The 21434-nt window shown below is 39.5% G+C and overlaps 2 protein-coding genes across 3 annotated transcripts; both read left to right on the forward strand.

Annotated features, from left to right (window-relative positions):
- Nucleotides 1-4589: 4589 nt before the first annotated feature.
- On the forward strand, nt 4590-8256 carry si:dkey-5i3.5 (uncharacterized protein LOC565091 homolog). Of its 2 annotated transcripts, none has more exons than XM_039809642.1 (4): nt 4590-4848; nt 5244-5528; nt 6939-7185; nt 7374-7735. In XM_039809642.1, exons 2-4 carry the CDS (start codon nt 5292-5294, stop codon nt 7733-7735), a joined length of 846 nt encoding a protein of 281 aa, XP_039665576.1. In that variant the 5' UTR covers nt 4590-4848; nt 5244-5291. The 2 variants fall into 2 exon arrangements, with proteins under 2 accessions (XP_039665576.1, XP_039665575.1); XM_039809641.1 differs by having other exon boundaries at nt 4591-4848; nt 5266-5528; nt 7374-8256.
- A 2521-nt stretch (nt 8257-10777) lies between these two features.
- On the forward strand, nt 10778-21376 carry rbm28 (RNA binding motif protein 28). Its single transcript, XM_039809529.1, has 20 exons — nt 10778-11146; nt 11446-11592; nt 11684-11790; nt 11919-11994; nt 12108-12200; nt 12335-12406; nt 12542-12641; nt 12734-13017; nt 13111-13177; nt 13306-13415; nt 13503-13576; nt 13725-13860; nt 14177-14241; nt 14375-14533; nt 14705-14854; nt 16068-16142; nt 16235-16364; nt 17200-17338; nt 18629-18743; nt 20929-21376. The coding sequence occupies exons 1-20, from the start codon at nt 11029-11031 to the stop codon at nt 21064-21066; spliced, it is 2355 nt and encodes a 784-aa protein (XP_039665463.1). The 5' UTR covers nt 10778-11028; the 3' UTR covers nt 21067-21376.
- Nucleotides 21377-21434: the final 58 nt, after the last annotated feature.

Raw genomic sequence — 21434 nt, forward strand, 5'->3', positions numbered from 1 at the left:
ACCATTGGGCAGGAGGTACCCTGCACTGAACTAACCCGTGCTTCAGATCAATATGTGCCATTGAGTGTAATTTATAACTGATGCTGTGCCCTTCCTCTTAAAGTAGCCATCATATAAACAACTCAGTTTATGTCACGAACAGTAGACGAAGCAGGAAATTCTCTTTGAATAGCACAATGCATAATGCATGATTGCGGTTACTTGTGTGCATACAGTATAAGCTGTAGATACAGTACCTCTGAACCAAGTGGATACACTTTAAAGAATTGCTAACATTAAGACTGTAATTACCACACGTGACCTTGCTTCCATGCCATTATTGTGGCAAGAGCCTTTGACATGAAAGATCTCTCTCTGATAGTGCAATGTTACTCGCTTTCTTTATTTTCTTGTTCACGTGTGCTGTTTCTTACCCAATGGGGGAAATACAGCAGCCTCGTGGCCTAATTCAATTCCCAGGGATGTTTCTAAAATAGACACTGATCCACATACCTTTGGATGCATTTAAACTCAGAGAGCTTAAAGTCACACTTCTGTGCCGTCTAGCTGAGGTAAGGATCGTAAAAGTTCTGTTATAAACTCTCCACTGACCACTGCTGAAGTAGCAGGACACATCATTTTTCAAGCCAGGATTATTGTTGTGTGGGCATTCTGCCAAATGCACATTGATTATTCTTCAATCCAAAACATAGATAAATATGGATTAAACTACATGCCAAACAAATCTGCCAAACATATGTTTAGTACAAAACCCCAAAACATGAAGACATAAGGAAAGGCTGATTCTGCATCCAAAGAAAAATGTTGGCTGTGACAGTAAATACCACAGCCAATAATAAAGAGAACAGTTTACCCACTGTCTTCTAAGTTTCATTGTGCCAAGCTTCTCCTTTCAGGATAAAACATGCCTTTGATGATAAAAATGGGATTCAGATTCACATAAACAGATTGAAAGACAGTGAGGGCTATTTCAGATCATGTAGTCAGTCAGTCAGTCAGTCAGTCAGTGAACTTCCAGAGGGGTGTGAATAAGCCGCTGTCTGATGAGGACACAGGAAAGTACCAACCCAGCCGTAACTAAAGGGACTGGAAAGGAACAATGACAGGCCAAACATATGAGCTCAGTGAGGGACATGGCCAAATTATTGTTGCCTCACACTTGCTGTCCTAATTCATTGGGCAACTGGTTTCTGTTTAGACAAGTCATCCTCCAACAAGACAAAGTCAGCAGGGATTGGGGTCCAGCTGGGAATGTGGACAGTCAGGACAAGACACAAAAACAAAGCTGCACAAGCAAAGGGGAGGACAAAAATGAGCCATGGCCCTGGTTAGGATAAAGGGTGTGATAAGATAACGTTATATTCTGTATATTGAGTCCTACTGGGCATGTCCATGCAAACATAGAAAGCCCATTACATGACTTGACCTTTTAGCTTTATTGCCTTTCTCCTTTGTTGGACGGATGTTTTAGGTATGGCTGATTTGATGATTCAATGACAATGTTGCACTTTCATATTCAACATTTTAGAAACTAGTCTTTGTTTCGTTATGTGTGCGCGTGGGGAGTGTGTGGTAGAGCGAGTGAGAGAGTGACAGTGATTAGCTTCGGAGCGAGTACCGGCTCAAGAGGCATAGTGTTGCTACGTTTACACGTGGCCGGCTATTTTCATAAACGGACATTTCAACCTCTCGCTTTTCAGAAAAGTGTTCGTTTATATGTACCCGTGTATATATGCCGTCAATGCAGTCAAGAGCACGCCAGACCTGTAGGTGGCAGTGTAACGAGAAGCTCAAGCCCACGTTAGCCAATCAGAATCCCGACAATAGCAACAACTGCAACCAATCACATCCTCTTTCTCTCTCTCGGCCGCCTAAACCTCCGTTTGTCTCAGTTTACATGCAAACGTGCAAACGAGGTTTTCCAAAATCTCCACTTTGGCCGGAGTTTTTAGAAATAATCGTTTTCTGTGATAAAAACTGGGTTTTCGTGTAAATGAGAGGCCAAACCGCAGGAAAATATCTGCGTCTTCCCTTCGTGTAAACGGGGCCTGTGAGAAACAAAGTGTCTCTCCTGTGCTTTCTGAAAAGAAGTTATCCCTCTCCTTGATTTCATATTGTTTATGGCGAAGGAGAACCCAGAAATGAGTAGGGGGATATGCAACCCTACCAAGCAACGGCCAAGCGGACCAATCACAGCTTTTGCTGTCTGCTTAGCCGCAATGTGTAGTTATATTTTTTGAGAGGTGCACGTCAGGCTAGTGCGTAGGGTCTGGTGTAGGGTCCGTATCTCCACGTACGCAGAAGCATAAATAGGCCTTAAGGGTTAAGGGGTTAACACACAGACAAAGACACATGTCTGTGGATATAAGGTGGAGGGAGGAAACTTATGTGAATACCGGCAAAATAAAACCAATGCCACACTGAAGGTGTCCTTCTTGCATTGAGATGACAGTGCTACATGAGCTGGCTGATAGTGGATTAATATTGACTTTGTAACAAACAACTGACACTGAAACTCGCTCAACACTCTATACAATACATTCATCATACTGTGTTTTCCCATTAAATGAAAAATTCACACAATTAGTAATATACACTACAGAAATATAAATATTAGATATATGTCAATGTGGAATTTTAGGACTGCTAAGACTTGAGAGACCTAAAAAATACCAAAAAAGGCGCCCCAAAGAGACCTATCGCAGCAGACATTTTGACTTGTCATTAGTAGGGAAAGCACAGGTGTATTTAATAACGTTAATGATGGCTGAGAACGTCCTGGTATGGTGCATGCTGGTTCACTGGAACTATGAATGGGACACTAAATGGAACTGATGTTATCAATTTCACCTGTGCTTTTCCTACTACATGTCAAAATGTTTGTCATGAAAAAGGTCTATAAAGTCACCATTTAAACTCACAGACATTACATAAATCCCTGAATTTTATGTAACAATGTTTTTTTCTGTTAGGAAAGACAAGACAAGTTGTTGTGCATGGTCACTATTGAATGTAAATGGACTGTTTTTATATAGCGCTTTTCTAGTCTTAACGACTACTCAAACCGCTTTAACTAGTACAGGAACCATTCACCACTCACACACATTCATACACTGGTGGCCGAGGCTGCTGTACAAGGTGCCACCTGCTCATCAGATAAACACTCACACACATTTACACTCCGATGGCGCAGGGGTTCAGTGACTACGTTTACAAGCTGTCAATTTTCGGGTTATGGTCGGGTTAAGGTCATTATTCGGGTTTCTGAAACATTCGGAATAACCCGTTTACATGCGTGAGCAGAGAGAGTTACTCCTACATGGAATTTGTAATCAATTGGCAATATCCCGACGTAAACGGCGACGCACGGTTAGCGTCTGGACGTAGCCTACGGACAACCTTAAGACGCAATAACTTTTCGGTCACCTTCTTATAAATCTCACTATTTCCAACATGGCATCATGCTTGGCGTAAATATATACGCCACTTTCATAAAGCCAAATGGCGTGTTATTTTACGCCATTTTCAGCTATCCACGTGTATGATACACGCTGGATACAGCTGATGTAAACAGACCCACCACGTGGCCTCGCCACATTGCGCGTTATCGCGAGAACGCGACGTACTACCGCGAGAACAACGTCACACGCCTGTTAAGAAAAAAAAAATTGGTTGAGTTTAGGAAAAGAGCACAGGGAAAGGCTTTAGTAACAAAACAGTGACAAAAACACGGAAAATAACGACAAAAACACGCTTACGACAACAACAAATGGTTGGGTTTAGGAAAGAAACATTGGGTAAGGCTTATTAAAAAAAAAAACTAAAAAAAAAAAAAAAAAAAAAAAAAAAACGGCCGAAAAAATTCACCACACGCCGGGCGCGAACCCCGCTCTCCCAGGTGAAAGTCCTGTGTTACCGATCCGCCACCCCAACCTACCTCCTTACCCAATCCCCCATTCCTTTATACCACTCACTACGGCGGAAATGGACTCGCAATATAGGCCAATGGCGGCCGATTTGCGTTGATATACACGCAAAAATGCGATTATGCGTCTTGATAACACGCAAAAACGGACTACAAATTGGCGTTTCATACATACGCCAATTCATGAGATCAGTCTGCTATTTCAGTACTTTCTGCCGTCAACAAAAGACATTATATTCATGGTTTTCGCCACACTAATAAAGAAATTGGTTTCCTCCTCGCTCCAAAAGTGTGGTGCTGTGCTGCGTCTCGCAATGTTTACCTCTACTTCTTGTTTACTTCCGGTATACTGCGCGCAGGTTTTCTGCATTGACATATATATTCCCTTTAATTTAGTCGTTAGTGAGTAATAGGCTATAGAGAACAACATGTGCCTATGAATGATGAATGGTGTAGCCTAGAGTTAGAAAGTAGAGATAGGTAGATTACATAGCATACTGATTAGGCCGGTCAGGATAGTCTTCTGTTAGTGGAGTTTGTTTGCTGAGCACTTTATGTCCGAAGGAGGGCAGCAGTTCGCCTGAGCCGCGAATGACAACAGAGAAAAAGAGAAAACACTCATCCGATGAAGAAGGAAGAGAAGGAGTAGCCAATGGGAGTAGCATACTGTCTATGGGAGTTGCCTATGGCAGATATAGGGCAGCATGATAGTCTGCCAAACCCATAGAAGAAGTTTCAACATAAAAACAAACCTGTTCACTACTGGTAATTTTGGGAAATGATGCACTTTGGAAACAGGTCTAATCAGTCATTAACTAGTATCGATGGCAAAAAACTAAAAGCAGGTTAGTAACTCAGCCAGCAGACAAAATAAAGTTAGAGGCTTAACGTAGCCTCACTGTATTCCGGACACGTTCGACGCAGTAAGTATAAAGTCCCATATTACATCAATGCGTGGAAAGATAAGCCTGATTGGTTTGCCTGTCTCTGGGGGCAGGTCTTACACACAAATTAAAGTTTGATTGACACATATTAGTCTTGAATAATTTGGAAGAAATCTTGACGTTACGTTAATTCGTCAGTAGGCTATAACTTAAAACACTTAGCTACAGTATGTTAATAGGTTTTATCAGATGTTAGTAGCCTTCTCATTGTCATTTTTACGTCTATTGTTTTTCTTATTTTTCATTCCTGTCCCCTTGTTTCCTTGCCTGACAAGCCAGACCCACATCAAAATGTTACGTTTGCTTCCGCTAGGGTGCGTCTAGATTTCTAGGTTACTTGTTTTCCCTCTTCTTCTTTTTTTTTTTTTTTTGAGACGCTTCTCACATTTCATCCAGTGGGAAGCCTGACGACAGACGTTACTATGTTGGGCAAGGTGCTCCTGAGCAGAGGCATCACCGCCCACCGCATCAGTAAGAATGTAACTTTCTACATGAATGAATCGGCATCTCCAGTCTCAAGATGTCAGACCAAAGCCTGTGAAGACCATACACCCCTTATGCTGATGATGCCGTGGTTGGGTTCGCGTCCTCAAGCTGTGGCCAAATATTGTGAAATCTACTTCCGCACTGGCTTTGATGTGCTTGTAGTGGAGAGTGAGGTAAGATAACGACAATATAAATCCGTGAGAATTACAACATTACTCAATAGAGTTTACACATAGTGAGTGCTTTGTATCACAACCTAGAACTGTCGAACTGTCTAATTTGAGCTAACTTCATCATGACTCAATTGTATTATTATGATTTGTGATGCATAGCTGATGCACTTTCACTAAGTTAGGTAATTCTTAGAAATAGGGAACTGCTGTTTTTTGTAATATAGAATAGAGATGTGTATCATCCATGCATGCACCGTATATGTTTGTCCTTTGCCTTTCCAATGATTAAGTAAAACAAAAAAGTACATTTTTTAAAAGCCCATTTGTGTGTAAACAAGATAAAGAGTTTATTGTGAACCTCATAGATTTATGAGTTAAGCATGAACATAGTGTAAAGGACCTTAAAGGACCACCATGCACACATTTAACAACCAATAAAGACCAAGACAACAAACAAAGACATATGCCTCCAGTGGAGCAAAGTTTAATTTTAAAAAGGTTATTCTTTGTTGCATAGGTTGTAAGTCAGTCTGGTCTTTAATTGTGGTCTTATGGCCATTGGGGATATGCATCAAGGACTACATGCATGCATGCATTCACTGATGTACAGGTGGCACATGTACGTAGCAATGTGCCAACAAAGTCAGGGAAGGAGATGGGTGCAATCTAGTAAACATGGCTGTAAACAATGCAGGTTTCCAACATTTAAGCGACTTTGAGTCCATGAAAAGCGCTATATAAATTCAATTTATTATTATTATTATTATTATTATTATTATTTAAGAAAAATTGGCTTTGTAAATGTTTTGTGGGGAGGGAAATGTATTCAACATGTTTGGTTGACCTCAATGACACACACAATGCGTTTTAGTTCGAAACACTGACAGTAAACATAACCTTTGCTCATTTACAAGAAAACCCCACAGGGATCTATACCAGTAAGGGGGTTAAGTGAAAGGTCTGTTAACCCTGAGTTGAGAGAAACTGTGGGGTTTTCAGTTCCAGAAACGGATCATTTTAACTCTGGGTCAGTTGCTGTGGTAACATTATGCTGTGAACCTCTCGTGCTCGCTAGCAGGTTTTCTTCAACAAACCCTGAGTCTCTCTTTGTCTCCTGCTGACCCTGAAGACATTTTTAATTTCCTCATTCATTCATTCATACAGTCAATATCTAAGGGCATATCTGAGCTCATTCATTTGCAGAAATTTACATTGGGAGAAGAACGACAAAATCCCAGTTGGATAGTAGTTTATTAGTCATCAATGTAAGCACAGCGATGTCTGTAACTTCTGTGATCTCTGACCTTTAATGACTCAGTACGAGGATAGGATGGGCCCTTAACTCAAACTGCCTAAAGCCAACTGATGTTTGATCAGCATTCTGTTTTCTTTCTGCTTGTGTTACACAAGGTGCAAGAGTTCCTGTGGCCTCGCTGGGGTTTGGATAATGGAAAGAGGTTGCTAGAGTTGCTCCAGAGTGAACGCTTTGTGTCCCGTCCGCTGCTTGTCCATGCCTTCTCTATCGGTGGCTACACATTTGCTCAGATGCTGGTACATGTGTCCCAGGACACACGGAAATATCAGGCGCTCACACAGAGGATCAAAGGCCAAGTCTATGATAGCCTGGTGGTGGGCTCTGTGGAGACAATGGCCATAGGTCAGTTCAGCAGTCCCATGATTTAACAGAAGCCTCAATTTCATTTCATTGGTATCCATTATGCACAATCACACTGGCTAGATTCAAAATCTGATGTTTATACAAGAAGTGATACATGGTTGAATAGGAGTGAATGTCATTCAGTGCAAATGATTGAAGTGTGTTTTTTCTTCTTTCTTTCTGCCCAGGTCTAGCTAAGACTGTATTTCCACGTTGGGAGACACTGGTAAAACAAGTAAGCCAGTTATACTTTGGTATGTTCAGACGGCAGACGGTGGACTACTATAACAAAGGCATTGATGCGTTTTTGAACACTCCCATCACCGCTCCTGCACTGTTCTTCTTTTGCGAGAATGATGCATTGTGCAACCCACAAGCCATGGAGGAGGTGCTTGATCACTGGCAGAAGCGTGGGATAGACATCACAGCAAAGAAGTGGGCGGACTCAACACATGCAGGCCACCTTAAGAGGCACCAACAAGAGTATCTGACCACCCTACACATGTTCCTCCACTCACTTCACTTCGCCCCGCTGAAGGCCAGGATGTAAGATTATTTCATTACAACACAATGCCATATTAACTTGACTTTGCTTGTTTTCTGTTTTTGGTGAAAGACATTCATTTAATGTATACATTAATTACAGCACTTGGTGTAGGTGGAGTAACAATACAGTCATGTTCAATTTAATTCACAAAATGGGGTGCTACTGTGACATACTCAGGATGAATTTAATCATGTTTATTGATGTAGTTTGGATGAAGATTTATGGATATTTCTTTCCTTTTGTGCTGTAAAAAGATTTGAAGCTGCAGGGTTTCAAGTTAGCATGCATCTGGGGCTAACATCTGTGACCTCTGGTGCTTTGCACAACTAACAGCAGCCCTTTAGCACTGGGTCCAAAGCGCTATAACACCTTGCTGAATTTTAATATGTTCATGAAGAAGTGCTGCAGTAAATGCACATATTATTTTTGCAATTCTACAGTTAAATGATATTAAATGCATAATGTTTTCTCGATTAAAATATCAGAAAATAGTGGAAAATGTCTTGTTTCCCTACATCCCCACAGTGGTTTTTCTGATGTCTTTTTTTGACCAATAGTAAAAATTCCAAAGATTTTCCGTTTCCCATCATGTATCATCAAAAAAATCATCAAATCCTCACATCTGAGAAGCTGGAACCAGCAAATATTTGTCTTTTTTTTTTTTCATAAATGACTAAAACAAATGATTGATTAATCAATTATTAGAATAGTTGTTGATTCATTTTACCTCAAGCGACTAATCAGCTAATCATTGCAGCTCTGTCAGTGTAAATAATAGACTCTTAAAACAATAAATACAATCTTAAAATAATAACATCTTTACTTCTCTTCATAAAACCAAACAAAATAATAAAAAAAGAGCTACATAAGAAAGTCCTTGGCCCCAAACCACAATTTCTAAGCAAATGTCTTAAATGCTATTTGAGAGATGAAACGAATGCAACCAAAGTCAGTGGAAAAATGTGAACAGAGTTAGCCACACGCACATTTGTTCTAGGCATCATGAACTAATGCATCACAATTTTATTTACGTAGCACCTTTCATTACAGATAAACTCAATGTGCTTTACGTTAAAGGTCCCATGACATGGTGCTCTTTGGATACTTTTATATAGGCCTTAGTGGTCCCCTAATACTGTATCTGAAGTCTCTTTCCCGAAATTCAGCCTTGGTGCAGAATTACAGCCACTAGATCCAGTCCCACAATGAGCTTTCCTTAGTATGTGCCATTTCTGTGTGTGTAGCTATTGAGGAAGAGAGAGGGGGGGCAAGGTGGAGGGTGGGAGTGTGGCCTTGACCAACTGCCACTTTGCTCGTTTGAAAGCCATGATGCCTCTCTCTCATGGATGGGCCAAATTCTCTGGGCGGGCAAAGCAGAGAAAGGGGAGGTAACCTTGCTCCTTATGACCTCATAAGGAGAAGATTCCAGATCGGCCCATCTGAGCTTTCATTTTCTCAAAGGCAGAGCAGGATACCCAGGGCTCGGTTTACACCTATCGCAATTTCTAACCACTGGGGGACCATAGGCAGGCTGGGAGAACGCATATTAATGTTAAAAAAGCTCATAAAGTGACATTTTCATGCCATGGGATCTTTAAAGAACATATAGCAACAGTATGTTGACATGATAATGGATGATATAACTAAAAACAAATGTGTACAAATATTTTGTCGAGTGAAAATGTTACAGTTTTTCTCTGAGTTGTATGACTCCATGAATGTATAGAAACAAATACAACTTGAGTTTCTGGTAATCTTGGGAATCAGTCTGTCTAAGTTCGGACACACAGAGCCTCGTCTCAGCAAACTCTAGTCAGTCATCCATTGACTGCTTGTAGCCAAAAGATATTCAGAAAAACAATGCTACAGCGGTCAAATTGAGAGTTTGAAAGTAAGAATACAGATGCCCCAACTTGTTCAAAGGCGCTCCACTCCAAATCTGTATTTGTATCATTTTTTTTTTGCATGGTCAGTTGCTAAGATTAAGTTGATACTGAGATCCAGCAATATCATCTTAATCAGCTCCATGATGTTTATTGTAGACAATGGTACTGAAGGAATGTACATGTGCTGTTTCTTTGGGTGTGTCTTGTGTCTTTCCAGGGAAAACTCTTACTCTGTAATGTTACTCTCTGTAATGTTACTATCTGTGTTGGGGGTGGGGTGTTTGTATGTGAACAAGAGGTGCTGGTTGGTTGAAGCCAGGTACACAGAACACTATAGGTCATATCATATGACAATAATCAGAAAGGAGATTTATGTTACCTACTCTTCAGTACTCATAATTTAGATTGTGAAGCAAGACATGCAACTATTTCTAGAAGCTGTTGTGCATGCAATGTTTTCTACTTTCTCTAAACCAAACAATATTTTTTTACACCACACAACATTTCACATTTAAACAAACCACTCCAGGTACTTGATTTTTTTTATTGGTTTACCACTGATTAAATGTCTTCTTCCTCAAGAATTGCCAGGTTGGTGTTCCTTGACAGTGCTGAACAAAACCCCAAAATATAAGGCACTGTAATATCCATATAATACACCCATATCATATGGCCTCTTGAGACAGAGATGGCATAATGAACCTTAGTGGTAAACCGGTATTAATTATGGTGATTTCACAAACTGTAAGTAACAATTTAGACTTGTTTAAGCGTTTTACAATTGATTGAATGGTCTGTTGAAGGTTGTTGTTGTTGAACATATGCCTCTCATATTGTAAAGCTTTATGTCCCATAACTTGAACTTTTATACATTTCTGATTTGTGCAATAAAATCTCTAACACTAACTCTATTTTAGTTATGTATATAATTTGTCCTATTAATTAGTATTTGTTTCTCACCTACTGCCTTAGTTTATTTGGGATTCAAGTTATCTATCTATATGTCTATCTGTATGATCATCATACACAGATAAATCATTTTTTTGGATTTATTTACAAATTAATAAATAAATAACTTTGAGCGTGATTGCTACCTCCGGGACGGTAGGCGGCGGCACGAACCGGCTTTCTGCAAGTAAATGCGAGGTGTAGTTCGAGACCGTTTCCGTTTAGTTTCCAAGATGGCGGCCCACATACATCCATGATGTAAACATGCGATTTTATCTTGAAGCTAGTTATCGTTATGTTTAACATTTCTGGAGCATGTATTATTTTCGCCGATTCGTTTGATATCGAATAGTTAGATATTGACATCCAATACGGGATTGTTAACAATTTAGACATCAGTTTGTGAGTTGTTACCGAACATTAGCGGGCTAACGGCTAACGTTAGCTAGGCAGCGCAGAGCCATGCCAGCGCAGACCATATTCGTTGGTTCTCTACCAGCTTCAGCTACAAATGAACGCCTAGAGGAAATATTCTCTGAAATTGGTCCTGTAAAGCAATGCTTCGTGGTCAGAGAGAAAGGTGATGTTGTCGCTGTCATTTTACAAAATAATGAATTTATAAAATGTACTCTTAACTGTTAATAAGTTAGGTCCTACTGACTGACTTATACACTCTCAGTACAATTAAAACATTCTTTGACTCCCTGACAAAGGCTTGTATGCCGAAACGCGTCGGAGATTTTTTTTAAAGGTTTAAGATGACCAAGCCATAACAATAAAGGCTTTTTAATTTTTCTAAAGAGTGCAAAGAGTGTCCTGAGTTTTACAATTAAAACAGTCATGTAAACATTAATTAATCTATTTGTGTTTATAAACCAGGCGCAGAAAAATGTCGGGGATTTGGCTATGTCACATATTGCATGCAGGAAGATGCACAACGAGCCATGAAAGAAATAAAAGAATACGACGGAAAGAAACTTTCTATGTCAGTGGCGAAGAAGAAACTAAACGACAAAAGGAAAACAGGTGTGTGTATAAAGGCATGTCCAAAAACGAGCAAGTGGGAGTGCTCTCACGCCATGTCTACTTGATAATCTTGTTTATGTCTTTTATTTAGCACATGAAGAGCCAGCTGCAGCACCAAAGGGAAATGAGCAGAAATCCAAAGGCTTCAGGAAAACCCATCTGAAAGCTAGACTCATCATAAGGAACCTTAGTTTTAAGGTACAGTATGCTACATGGTATGCAGCAACCGACGAGCATACTTTGATTTATTCTCTTACCTTTATTTACATATCTTCTGTTAAAATGGTACTCTTGACCTGTAACATATGACATGTCTTGTGTTGCAGTGCTCAGAAGATGATCTGAAGCAAGTTTTATCTGAGTTTGGAACAGTTCTTGAGGTCAACATTCCCCTCAAACCTGGTATGAAATGGTTTACATTTTTACTAGATGCACAAATAAGCCAAGCAACACCTTGGGTTGTTGTGTGACCATTGAGTGTTCATAAGTTATGTTCTTATGTTTTTTCTTTCTAGATGGGAAGATGCGAGGTTTTGCGTTTGTCCTTTTTAAAAATGTGTCTGAGGCAGCAATAGCGCTTAAAGCTATGAACCTAAAGGAGATAAAAGGTTAGTGAGTCAGACCCTTTGCGGTTGTGTGAGAATCACATTTCATTGTTTGTATCTCAATTTGGGAAATTCATTTTAATTTAGTTTGTATCATGTAGATATGTTTTTTTAAAGGTTATCGTTTTCATTTACAGGTCGGCAGGTAGCGATTGACTGGGCTGTGCCTAAGGACAAGTTTATTGCCACACAGCTGTCCTCGAGTCCAGGTAATATTCTGCAAGGGAAAACATTAATAGCATAGAATATATCTTTATTGTCCACCACGGTGGGAATTTGTTGGCAGATATGTCTAGATTAAAATAAAAGTATGAATTTTTAACACTGTTTCGTTTACCTCATAGGAAATAAGAATACCGAGGCGACTGCAAAACAGTCAGACACAAAAAGTGACACTGAAGAGGAGGATGAAGAAAAGCCACAAGCAGCACCAAAGAAAAAAAAGTGTGAATCTCAAATATGTATATCTGTGTTAACATGCAACCAGATGTTAAAAGCTGGTTAACTGGTTAATATAATTTTTTATTTTTCCACAGAGTCCCTTCCAAACCAGCTGTGCAACAGGTGGAAGAATCCCAATCAGATGATAGTGGGGAACAAGACAGGGAGGAGGAGGAGGAGGAGGAGGAGGAGGATGATGATGATGATGATGATGATGATGATGATGATGATGATGATGAGAGAGAGGATGATGATGTGTCCCAGGAGGGAGACGACGACGACGACGATAAAAGTAGCCTTGAGTCAAATGATGATCCAGATGACAGTCAGGATGAAGAGGAAGACGAGGAAGATGAGGACGACAAAGACGATGAATCAGGTATCAATCTCTGCTTATATCTTTCATGTAAATAAAAATGTCCACTAAACATGTTATTTTAACACTGCTTGTCTGCTACTCTTGTGTCTAAAGCTAAAAAGAAAGCCTCAAAGAAGCTCCTCCCTTCAGATGTGAAAGAGGGCCGAACGATTTTCATCAGGTGTGCAGTTTTTCTCCCTACTTCTTCTTAAACCTGCTTTTGTTTTATCTCACTCAAGTGATCCACGCATTCATACTAACTTCTCATCCTATCACCGTGTTTGTTCATCTTACTCCTGGCTCATTTAGGAACCTGTCCTTTGATACGGAGGAAGATGGTCTGGAAGAAGTTCTCCTAAAGTACGGAGAGCTTAACTACATAAAGGTTGTTGTCCACGCAGACACAGGACATTCGAAAGGTAAGTCAGCAGTTCTTTAATTAAAGACTCTTCTCTGTGTTGCCAACACAGGTTAATTGACTTATTTGGGATTTGTTGTTTTACCAGGTTGTGCATTTGCTCAGTTTAAGACTAAAGTGGCTGCAGACAAATGCATAGCTGCGGCACAGGATGAGGCAGAGGTAATAACTGCGGAATAATTAACTATAAACATTTCCTGTATCCATCTTTATTATAATATAATAATTATATTTATTAATGTCATGACATCATCTGTTGTCCTGCTTTGTGCAATGAGTTGTACTTGTAACATTGGGTTATTTGATGCAGAATGGTGGCATCCGTGTAGATGGCAGAAAGCTGTTGATTGTGTCAGCGGTGAGCAGAGAGGATGCTTCCAAGCTGAAAGTGAACAAAGTGAAAGTAGAATCGGGCACCAGGAACCTGTACCTGGCCAGAGAGGGATGTGAGTAAACTAATTTCCTGCTCTCTTTTTCTCCTCCTTTGACACCTGTCAGTTCTGTCTCTCAACTCTACTAGTGACCCTTTTACCTTACACAGAGTAACTCGATTCACTGTCAATATTAAAGGTATCGCTTCATGCAGATTTGACTTCATAACATCACACATACAGCTGTGAACCAAGATTAACAATAACTTAGGTCTGTCTTGTGAGATCAGTATTAAAATAAGTATTGAAATGGGTTTAGTTGTCACATTTCTTTGCTGAATTGCTTCTAAATCAGTTTTTATACTTCATGATATTCTCTTCTGACCTCCAGTGATCCGTGCTGGAACCAAGGCTGCAGAGGGTGTGCCTGAAGCAGACATGATCAAGAGAACCAGAGTGAGTTAATTTTTTATTAACCATTTAAGATGTTTCTACTTGCAGAATGATTGTTAATGCATGCTAGTTTATCTTATCATCTCACAAATTACTCATGTTCACGCATATATTTGGTGTTGTCCACTTCCCTTAGTTTGAAGAAATAAAGAGGACCAGGCTTCGGGACATTAGTGTGTTTGTGTCAAAGACTCGTCTGTGTGTCCATAACCTGCCCAAGTCAGTGGAGAATAAAAAACTCAAAGCACTTTGCCTCCAAGCAGTAAAAGGAAGCAAGGGAGTCCGCATCACAGAGGTGAGAAACAATATGTCAAACTGTTAGATATTTTAGCTGTATTATTATTATTATTATTATTATAGCAGTTATCAGTCATTTGACGCTTTGTTAAACCATTCCTGGAAACAGCTTTGTCTGACGTGTGTGTGTGCGTGTGCGTGCGTGTGTGTGTCCTTTTTCTCCATTTAGTGTCGGGTGATGTATGACAAGAAGCCAGAGAAGAATCAGGTGGTGGGACAGTCGTTAGGTTATGGCTTTGTCCAGTTCCAGGACCATGAACATGCTCTCAGCACACTTCGTTACCTTAACAACAACCCTGACATCTTTGGCCCAAACAAGGTACTTTTCGCAACAGAATAGTTGTTTTTTTAAAGGACCTTTGTTGCCGCTTTATTTATTTACTCTTACAATCTTAAGACTACAAATTTATGGAATGCCGTTTTATTCACAATTAAATACATAAATAAATGAATAAATACATGAATAAAAAAATAAATATGCCTTTGAAATACATCATGAAATAAATAAATGAGGCAATAAATACATAAATAATTAAATAAATTTAATTATTTCATGGTACTTTTATTTCATAAGTCCATATTTATTTATTTCAAGAGACTTTTATTTTCCTAATGCCACATTTATTTATTTCACTCTATTTATTTCAAGTTCCTATATGCAAATCAGGGGGCGTGGCTATCTCTCACATTCAGAACAGAGTGAGTGAGCTAGTGGGCAAACAACTGCTCTAATTCACATTAAGCTGAACATTTCCATTGAAGGTGAAGTGAGACAAGGTGAATGGGAAACAGGTATCTCTCTCTCTCCCGTGTGTGTGTGTGTGTGTGTGTGTGTGTGTGTGTGTGTGTGTGGGGGGGGGGGGGGGGGGGGGGGGGGGGGGGGGGGGGGGGGGGGGGGGGGGGGGGGGGGCCATCCAGCAAACATTGGGTTCTCCGAGCGACGAGCTAGCAGCCCCGGCAGGTGCTAGCTGGCTGTCGCGTCACTATATGGAGCTTCTCAACTCCGAAAACTTTGAAGCCAATTGTCAATTCGGCAACGATTTGCGCAAGACTGCCTATATTTGAAATCTAAACTTCTCATTTCTCACCTAAAACGTTCTCAGAAGTGAATTTAGTGATGAATAACATGGCGAAAATTGTTAATATTTTCTTGTTGTTGGTCTGCCAAAGAAGTCCCATTCACCTTGTTCTGAATGTGAGAGATAGCCATGCCCCCTGATTTGCTTATAAGAACTTGAAATAAATAGAGTGAAATAAATAAATGTGGCATTAGGAAAATGAAAGTCTCTTGAAATAAATAAATGTGGACTTACGAAATAAAAGTACCATGAAATAATTACATTTATTTAATTATTTATGTATTTATTGCCTCGTTTATTTCATGATGTATTTCAAACGCATATTTCTGTATTTATTCATGTATTTATGTATTTATTCATTTATTTAATTGTGAATAAAACGGCATTACATAAAAATTCTGGTGTTTTTTGTTTTGCTGCCACACTGGATTATATTTTCATGTCATCCTGCAGAGACCTATCGTTGAGTTCTCCCTGGAGGATTCAAGGAAACTGAAAATAAAAGAATTGCGACACCAAAAAAACAAGGTCCGTTTGTATAAATGTGTGTGATAGTTACATCCTTAGAATCCTTGTTCAAAATTGTTTTTTTTTTTTACACTCAGTGGATATCTTTGCAGGAATTCATTAAAAATCAGACTTTTCAAGGAGGATCGAAACCTCAGCCCCAGACAGCTGGAGATGGAAAAGGACCCAGGAAAGGGGGAAATGAAGCACAGTCCTCATCAGAGCAGACGGGAACAGAGAGAGGTACGAAAAAAATAATTCTTTCTGTACTTAAAGGGGTGCTATGCAGTTTTGGCCATTTCTTCGCTGTTTTCTCACTTTTTGCTCGCAGGTTTCTCTATAGAGCTCCCCCTACAACTTCAGAATAGATATTTGGCAGCTCCTATGTTTACTTGTGTCTGACTCCTCGCTCGGTCAGTCTGCCGTTGCCTCTTTCTCTGTTCCTCCGACAATGTTTTACTAGCTTTCTACTTCTTTTTTGCTGGCTCAGCCATGACGATAGTGTGAAAAACTCCATCGCTGCCTTGTTCTTATAGCTAACCGGTTCCTGTACGTCTAAAGTGCCATGAGTAATTTGTTAGATCGCGAGACCTGATATCACGCGATACTTCCTGACGCTGAGGCTGCTGCCTCGCCGGCCGAAAGTTGCAAGGGTGCTTTTTCCGCTCACAGGCGCTACAGGGGGAGCGAGACGACCACCATTCAACTCGAAAAAAGTCATATAACTATTCCAATGACTCCGAAGCTGTTCATTTAAGGTAAATTAAGCTAAACAAACTGCATAGTTCCCCCTTAAGTTCTTTTCGCCTTTTCCCAGTTGAGAAAACATATTAAAGGTGGACATGAGGGTCTAATGCAGATGGGCTCAAATGGGTTGCTGTTCTCCTGTCACAGCTAAGATGCAGTACAGCACACTAGCTGTGGAGAAACCATATTACATTTGACACACTGAACTAAACTCAACTAAAGTTAGCCTTTTTTATTTTTGTTGGTAACATTGACATCTTTTTTTTTTTAATTTTTTTTTTTATATACATCATTTTGATTTTCTCTCTGTCTACTTTTCTGTGTTTATCAGCTCCTTCTCAAAGCCAGAAACAAGGCAGCCGCTATTTGGGCTTCCAGACCAAACCTGAAGTTGAGCATGTGGATTTGGAGAACGGAAAGAAACGGAAGAAGGTTCTTACATTTCCTACCCATCGGGGACCTAAGATCAGGTACAGTTCTATAAACTTTACTAGTGTCCTGTTTACAATGCACCGTGTGCCACTCAGAGCTTAAGCAGATAAATCTTGACAGTATAATTCGTAACACTTTAGGGGTCCGTGTACTTTTTCGTTCATTCGATTTTCCTTTCATAAACAGTCTTAAAAAACAAAAAACGAATGATTATTTGATTTTCGTTTTAAAATACAACATTTGAAATTGAAATACAAGGCGTTTTTTTCCTTTTCATGGTCAAAAGGGGATGGGAGAAATTAAAAATATGCTGTGAGTTTCATTTTCTATTTCATATAACAAAAATAAAAACACTCGGAAATAGAAATGAAAAAAGGCTCGTTTTTTCATATACAGAGACCGGATGTTGTCATTTCCAAGGCAACAGCGCCAGCGTAGCCTACCAGTGTTGCTTTCAGCCTAGGCTAACATTACTTTGGAAACCTATACTCTTGATAATGCTTGGAGGGAATTTTATTTCATAATGTCACATGTATTTATTACCCTATCTCCCTGCCTCCCTCTGACTCTCTGTCTCTACCCGCCGCAGACAACTTTGCCCGAAGAGAGTCAAACCAGCTGAGGAAACAGAATTTCGGTTCACGGCTGTAACGTTACCGTTACACCACCGTTACCTATCCCAGCAAACTTTCTGTTGGTGCCGTTAAACTTGCTGATCTGGCAGAGAGTCACCGGCGGTTTGGGATCAGATCATGGGGATCAGACCTCCGGTGCTGGGTCTAATATTCTAATATTAGCTGCTGCAGCTAGCTAGCAGCTAGCCACCAGCCCTTTGACCTGAGTCCTCGGTTCGCTCCCCGGTGCTGACTGACTCTGGTCCGTCTGCAGAGCTGGCGTTACCCGCTCTAGCTGAGCAGGGAATCTGCCGCGCTCGTGATTTATTCATATTTTCTTTTCTTTGCAGATAGTGATATGCTATGATGCACTGATGCCAGGCAGGCTTGCTTGTTGCTTTTATTATTATCTCTTTTACATTAATACAACTAGTATGTGCAGTAACAAGGGGCAAATGATCTAGCTTTTCATATATACTTTTTTTAACTTGAGAAAAGTTCTTTGGCCATTTTGCCCTGGTACTACACTTCTTGCTTTGGTCTATCCCCATTAACTTCCACAAATTGGTCGCTAGTTTTCGCGGGGTCCACTCGAACGCTGTCAGGTTACTAATGGCCCTTCAAAAAGGGTAACCATATGACAAAACTATAACTCAACAGTGGGCATCAGGTTACAGATCAAGTTACAGATGCGTGCTGTTCTGTCCTTTGCAGAATGCGTGACAAGGGAAAGCAACAGGCCCCGCCACCCAAGAAAGCAAGGCCTGGCTCCAACAGGAAGGACCGTCAAAGACAACAGATGGAAAAGCCCACACGTCCCCGAAACCAGGTTCACACATGCTCTGTTGTATATGCTTATTTGTAATTTCGGGTCATGTTCATAAAACATCTTACGACAAAGAGTAGCTGCTGAGGCACTGATTTATTAGAAAGTACATAAAACAGTGGCTTTCTCAGTATATATTTTAAAACTCTTAAAGCATGGACTTTGGGTAACCTCAAGACACATTTCAACACCAAAAAAGCTTTGAAATCTGTCTGACTCTAACTTAAAAAGAAACTTACCAAATCAAAACAATTATAAAACTGAAGAGGGTTGAAGTTTTTGAAAGATTTAACAATAGTGACTTTGTAAATACATGTATAACAAAGATAGACTGAAACAAAGCATAAAAAAAGGTTGCACTGCATTCACTGAAGACAGAACAGTTATGTCTTCCAGTAGTTCAGTCAATATGAAATTGAATACTTTGCCGCCACCAAGTGGAATTGTACTAATATTATTTTAGAACATCACATTTTGTCAACTTCTGTTTAGAGCCTTGCCTTTCAGCCAGGCATTAATACAGATAAAATAAGTTATACTTTAATGTGGGTTACTGAAGAGTGAGAAAAGGTTTTCTGTTTTGGGGTGAACCAGCCCTTTAACTGCACTGCTTGTTAGCTTATCTCTTAACGTTAGGCTATTTTTACAAAGTTAATCTCTGTGTGATCGGCACTTTCCAAAGAGTAGGGCTGCACGATGTGAGGAAAATACGCGATACGATACAACAAATTTCTTGTTGAATTTAAAACCAATATTTATTTCTAACATTCTTTTATTGAACAAATTGAACATTGAATTGGCAATGACAGGCACTACTAAAAAAGAATGACCTACACTTTAAAGTGCAGTTTTCAACTGATATTTTCTTTCAACTAGGGCTGAAACGATTCCTCGAGTAACTCGAATAATTTGATTACTAAAAGTCCTCGAGCTTCGTTTAATTAATGTTCCCAACGTTGTATTGCTCACGGTGTTTCCGCACGGAGGAGTATTACTGTCGCATACCGGGCTGACGCTGCTGGCGATGCATGCCATGAAGAAAGAGCGTAAAATGAAGAAAGAGCGTAAGGGGCTAAGAGAAGAGACAGGCTGGAGAAAATGACAGAAAGTGAACTACACCAAACACAGCAACTACCAAAATCAAAGACAAGAAATTACGTAGTGGTGACCACAATTTGATCTAAAGAGCCGACTTGTTGACTATTCATTCGGAAAAACAGCTGATTGTTAAGCACCATTTTCTCTCACTCTCTTCACGGAGAAACAGCTGATCAACGATCTACTAGCATAAGTGTAACAGAGCTGTGTGACATTGTAATCAAATATATCAATGAAAATAGGTTGAGTTTAACTAATATTTACATATAGGCCTATAAACAGATCAGTCTCAGGTTAAAACTTGTAGTTCTGAAAGTTAAGTTGCACAACTTAAGGTAATGTTTATGTATGTTTAATGTATGCCTTAGTTTGAGGTTGTTAGTTCATTTCAGAAAATGTTTTCTCTAAAAACAATGTAAAATGGCACTTAAATGCACTTAATATGTTTTAGTATTTTTGAGAGATGATATTGTAAGCAATGTAGGCAATACAAATGTTGCTTTTTCTGATAATTAAACCAAACTATTGTATATTATTGCTCTTCAACGAAACAAAAGTATTTCTTAGACGATTAATCAATGGAATGATGGGTAGAATGCTCGATTACTAAAATAATGGATAGCTGCAGCTCTACTTTCAACTAACACAAAAATTCTCGTAGTGTCTATCGCGATATGTCGCAACCTTTCGCGATATGTATATTGCGCCAGTTGTTATTGTGATGCCGATTTTATAAAAAAAAAAAAAAAAAAAAACCAATGCGATATATTGTGCAGCCCTACCAAAGAGCCATTTTTCCAAATTTTCCAAATGTGGCTCATTAAATTACAAGTAATAAAGTCATACAATTTTAAAAACTGGAACATAACCTTTTTTTTTTTTTGTCTTTGAGATGCGTTGGACAAATAATAAGCATTGCCATCACGATCACAGATCTTACTTTGGACCTTTATATCTGCCAGCAGTACTGTTGAACTATACTGTACTATTTAAGTTTTTGAAACAACAGTGCGTGAGTTTGGTGATACGTTGTCAGCGTTGTCCTGTAAGCGCCTTATGACTGTTTGTTTATTTTGTTGTTTTCCTGAAGGTTAAAGCCGCAAAGAAGCAGTTCAAGAGAAGGGACGGGGACCGCTTTGACAGCCTGGTGGAGCAGTACAAGAAGAAACTGATGGGTAACGGTGACAAGAGCACCAATATCAAAAGAAACAAGTGGTTTGATAGCTAATGCTGTGTGTGTGTCAGTGTCTGTATGTGTGAGTAAGAAAATGTTTTGAAATCGGAAGTGTTTATGGACCCTCTTCAGTCGACATTCTGAGGATGTACAATGGTTCTCATAAATGTGTCAAATTGTACAGTATACGCCCATGTGTGAAACTTTACGGTCACTTAACTTCATTCATCCTTTTTCCTGCATTTCTGTTATCCATGCTCATGTTTGTTTGTTTTTTTACGACTAAAACAAACTGAATAATGTAAAAATAGTTTTTCATGTACTTTGGCTTTTTATGAAAATATATTAAAAACCCTTGACTTTGTGTTTGATAATCTTTTATCTTTTAGTCTGAAATCCGTATTTGTTGGATTCACAGATTT

Source organism: Perca fluviatilis, chromosome 8 (genome assembly GCF_010015445.1).
Source record: "Perca fluviatilis chromosome 8, GENO_Pfluv_1.0, whole genome shotgun sequence".
NCBI classification, from domain to species: domain Eukaryota; kingdom Metazoa; phylum Chordata; class Actinopteri; order Perciformes; family Percidae; genus Perca; species Perca fluviatilis.

Bases quoted from the DNA above. Each gene is read 5' to 3' on its own strand.
- si:dkey-5i3.5 (XM_039809641.1), top strand. The intron at 5,529-6,938 runs GTAAGATAACGA...GTGTTACACAAG, and splicing joins TGCTTGTAGTGGAGAGTGAG to GTGCAAGAGTTCCTGTGGCC. The intron at 7,186-7,373 runs GTCAGTTCAGCA...CTTTCTGCCCAG, and splicing joins TGTGGAGACAATGGCCATAG to GTCTAGCTAAGACTGTATTT.
- rbm28 (XM_039809529.1), top strand. From the start codon at position 11,029: ATGCCAGCGCAGACCATATTCGTTGGTTCTCTACCAGCTTCAGCTACA. The intron at 13,861-14,176 runs GTGAGTAAACTA...TCTGACCTCCAG, and splicing joins GTACCTGGCCAGAGAGGGAT to TGATCCGTGCTGGAACCAAG. The intron at 16,143-16,234 runs GTCCGTTTGTAT...ATATCTTTGCAG, and splicing joins TGCGACACCAAAAAAACAAG to GAATTCATTAAAAATCAGAC.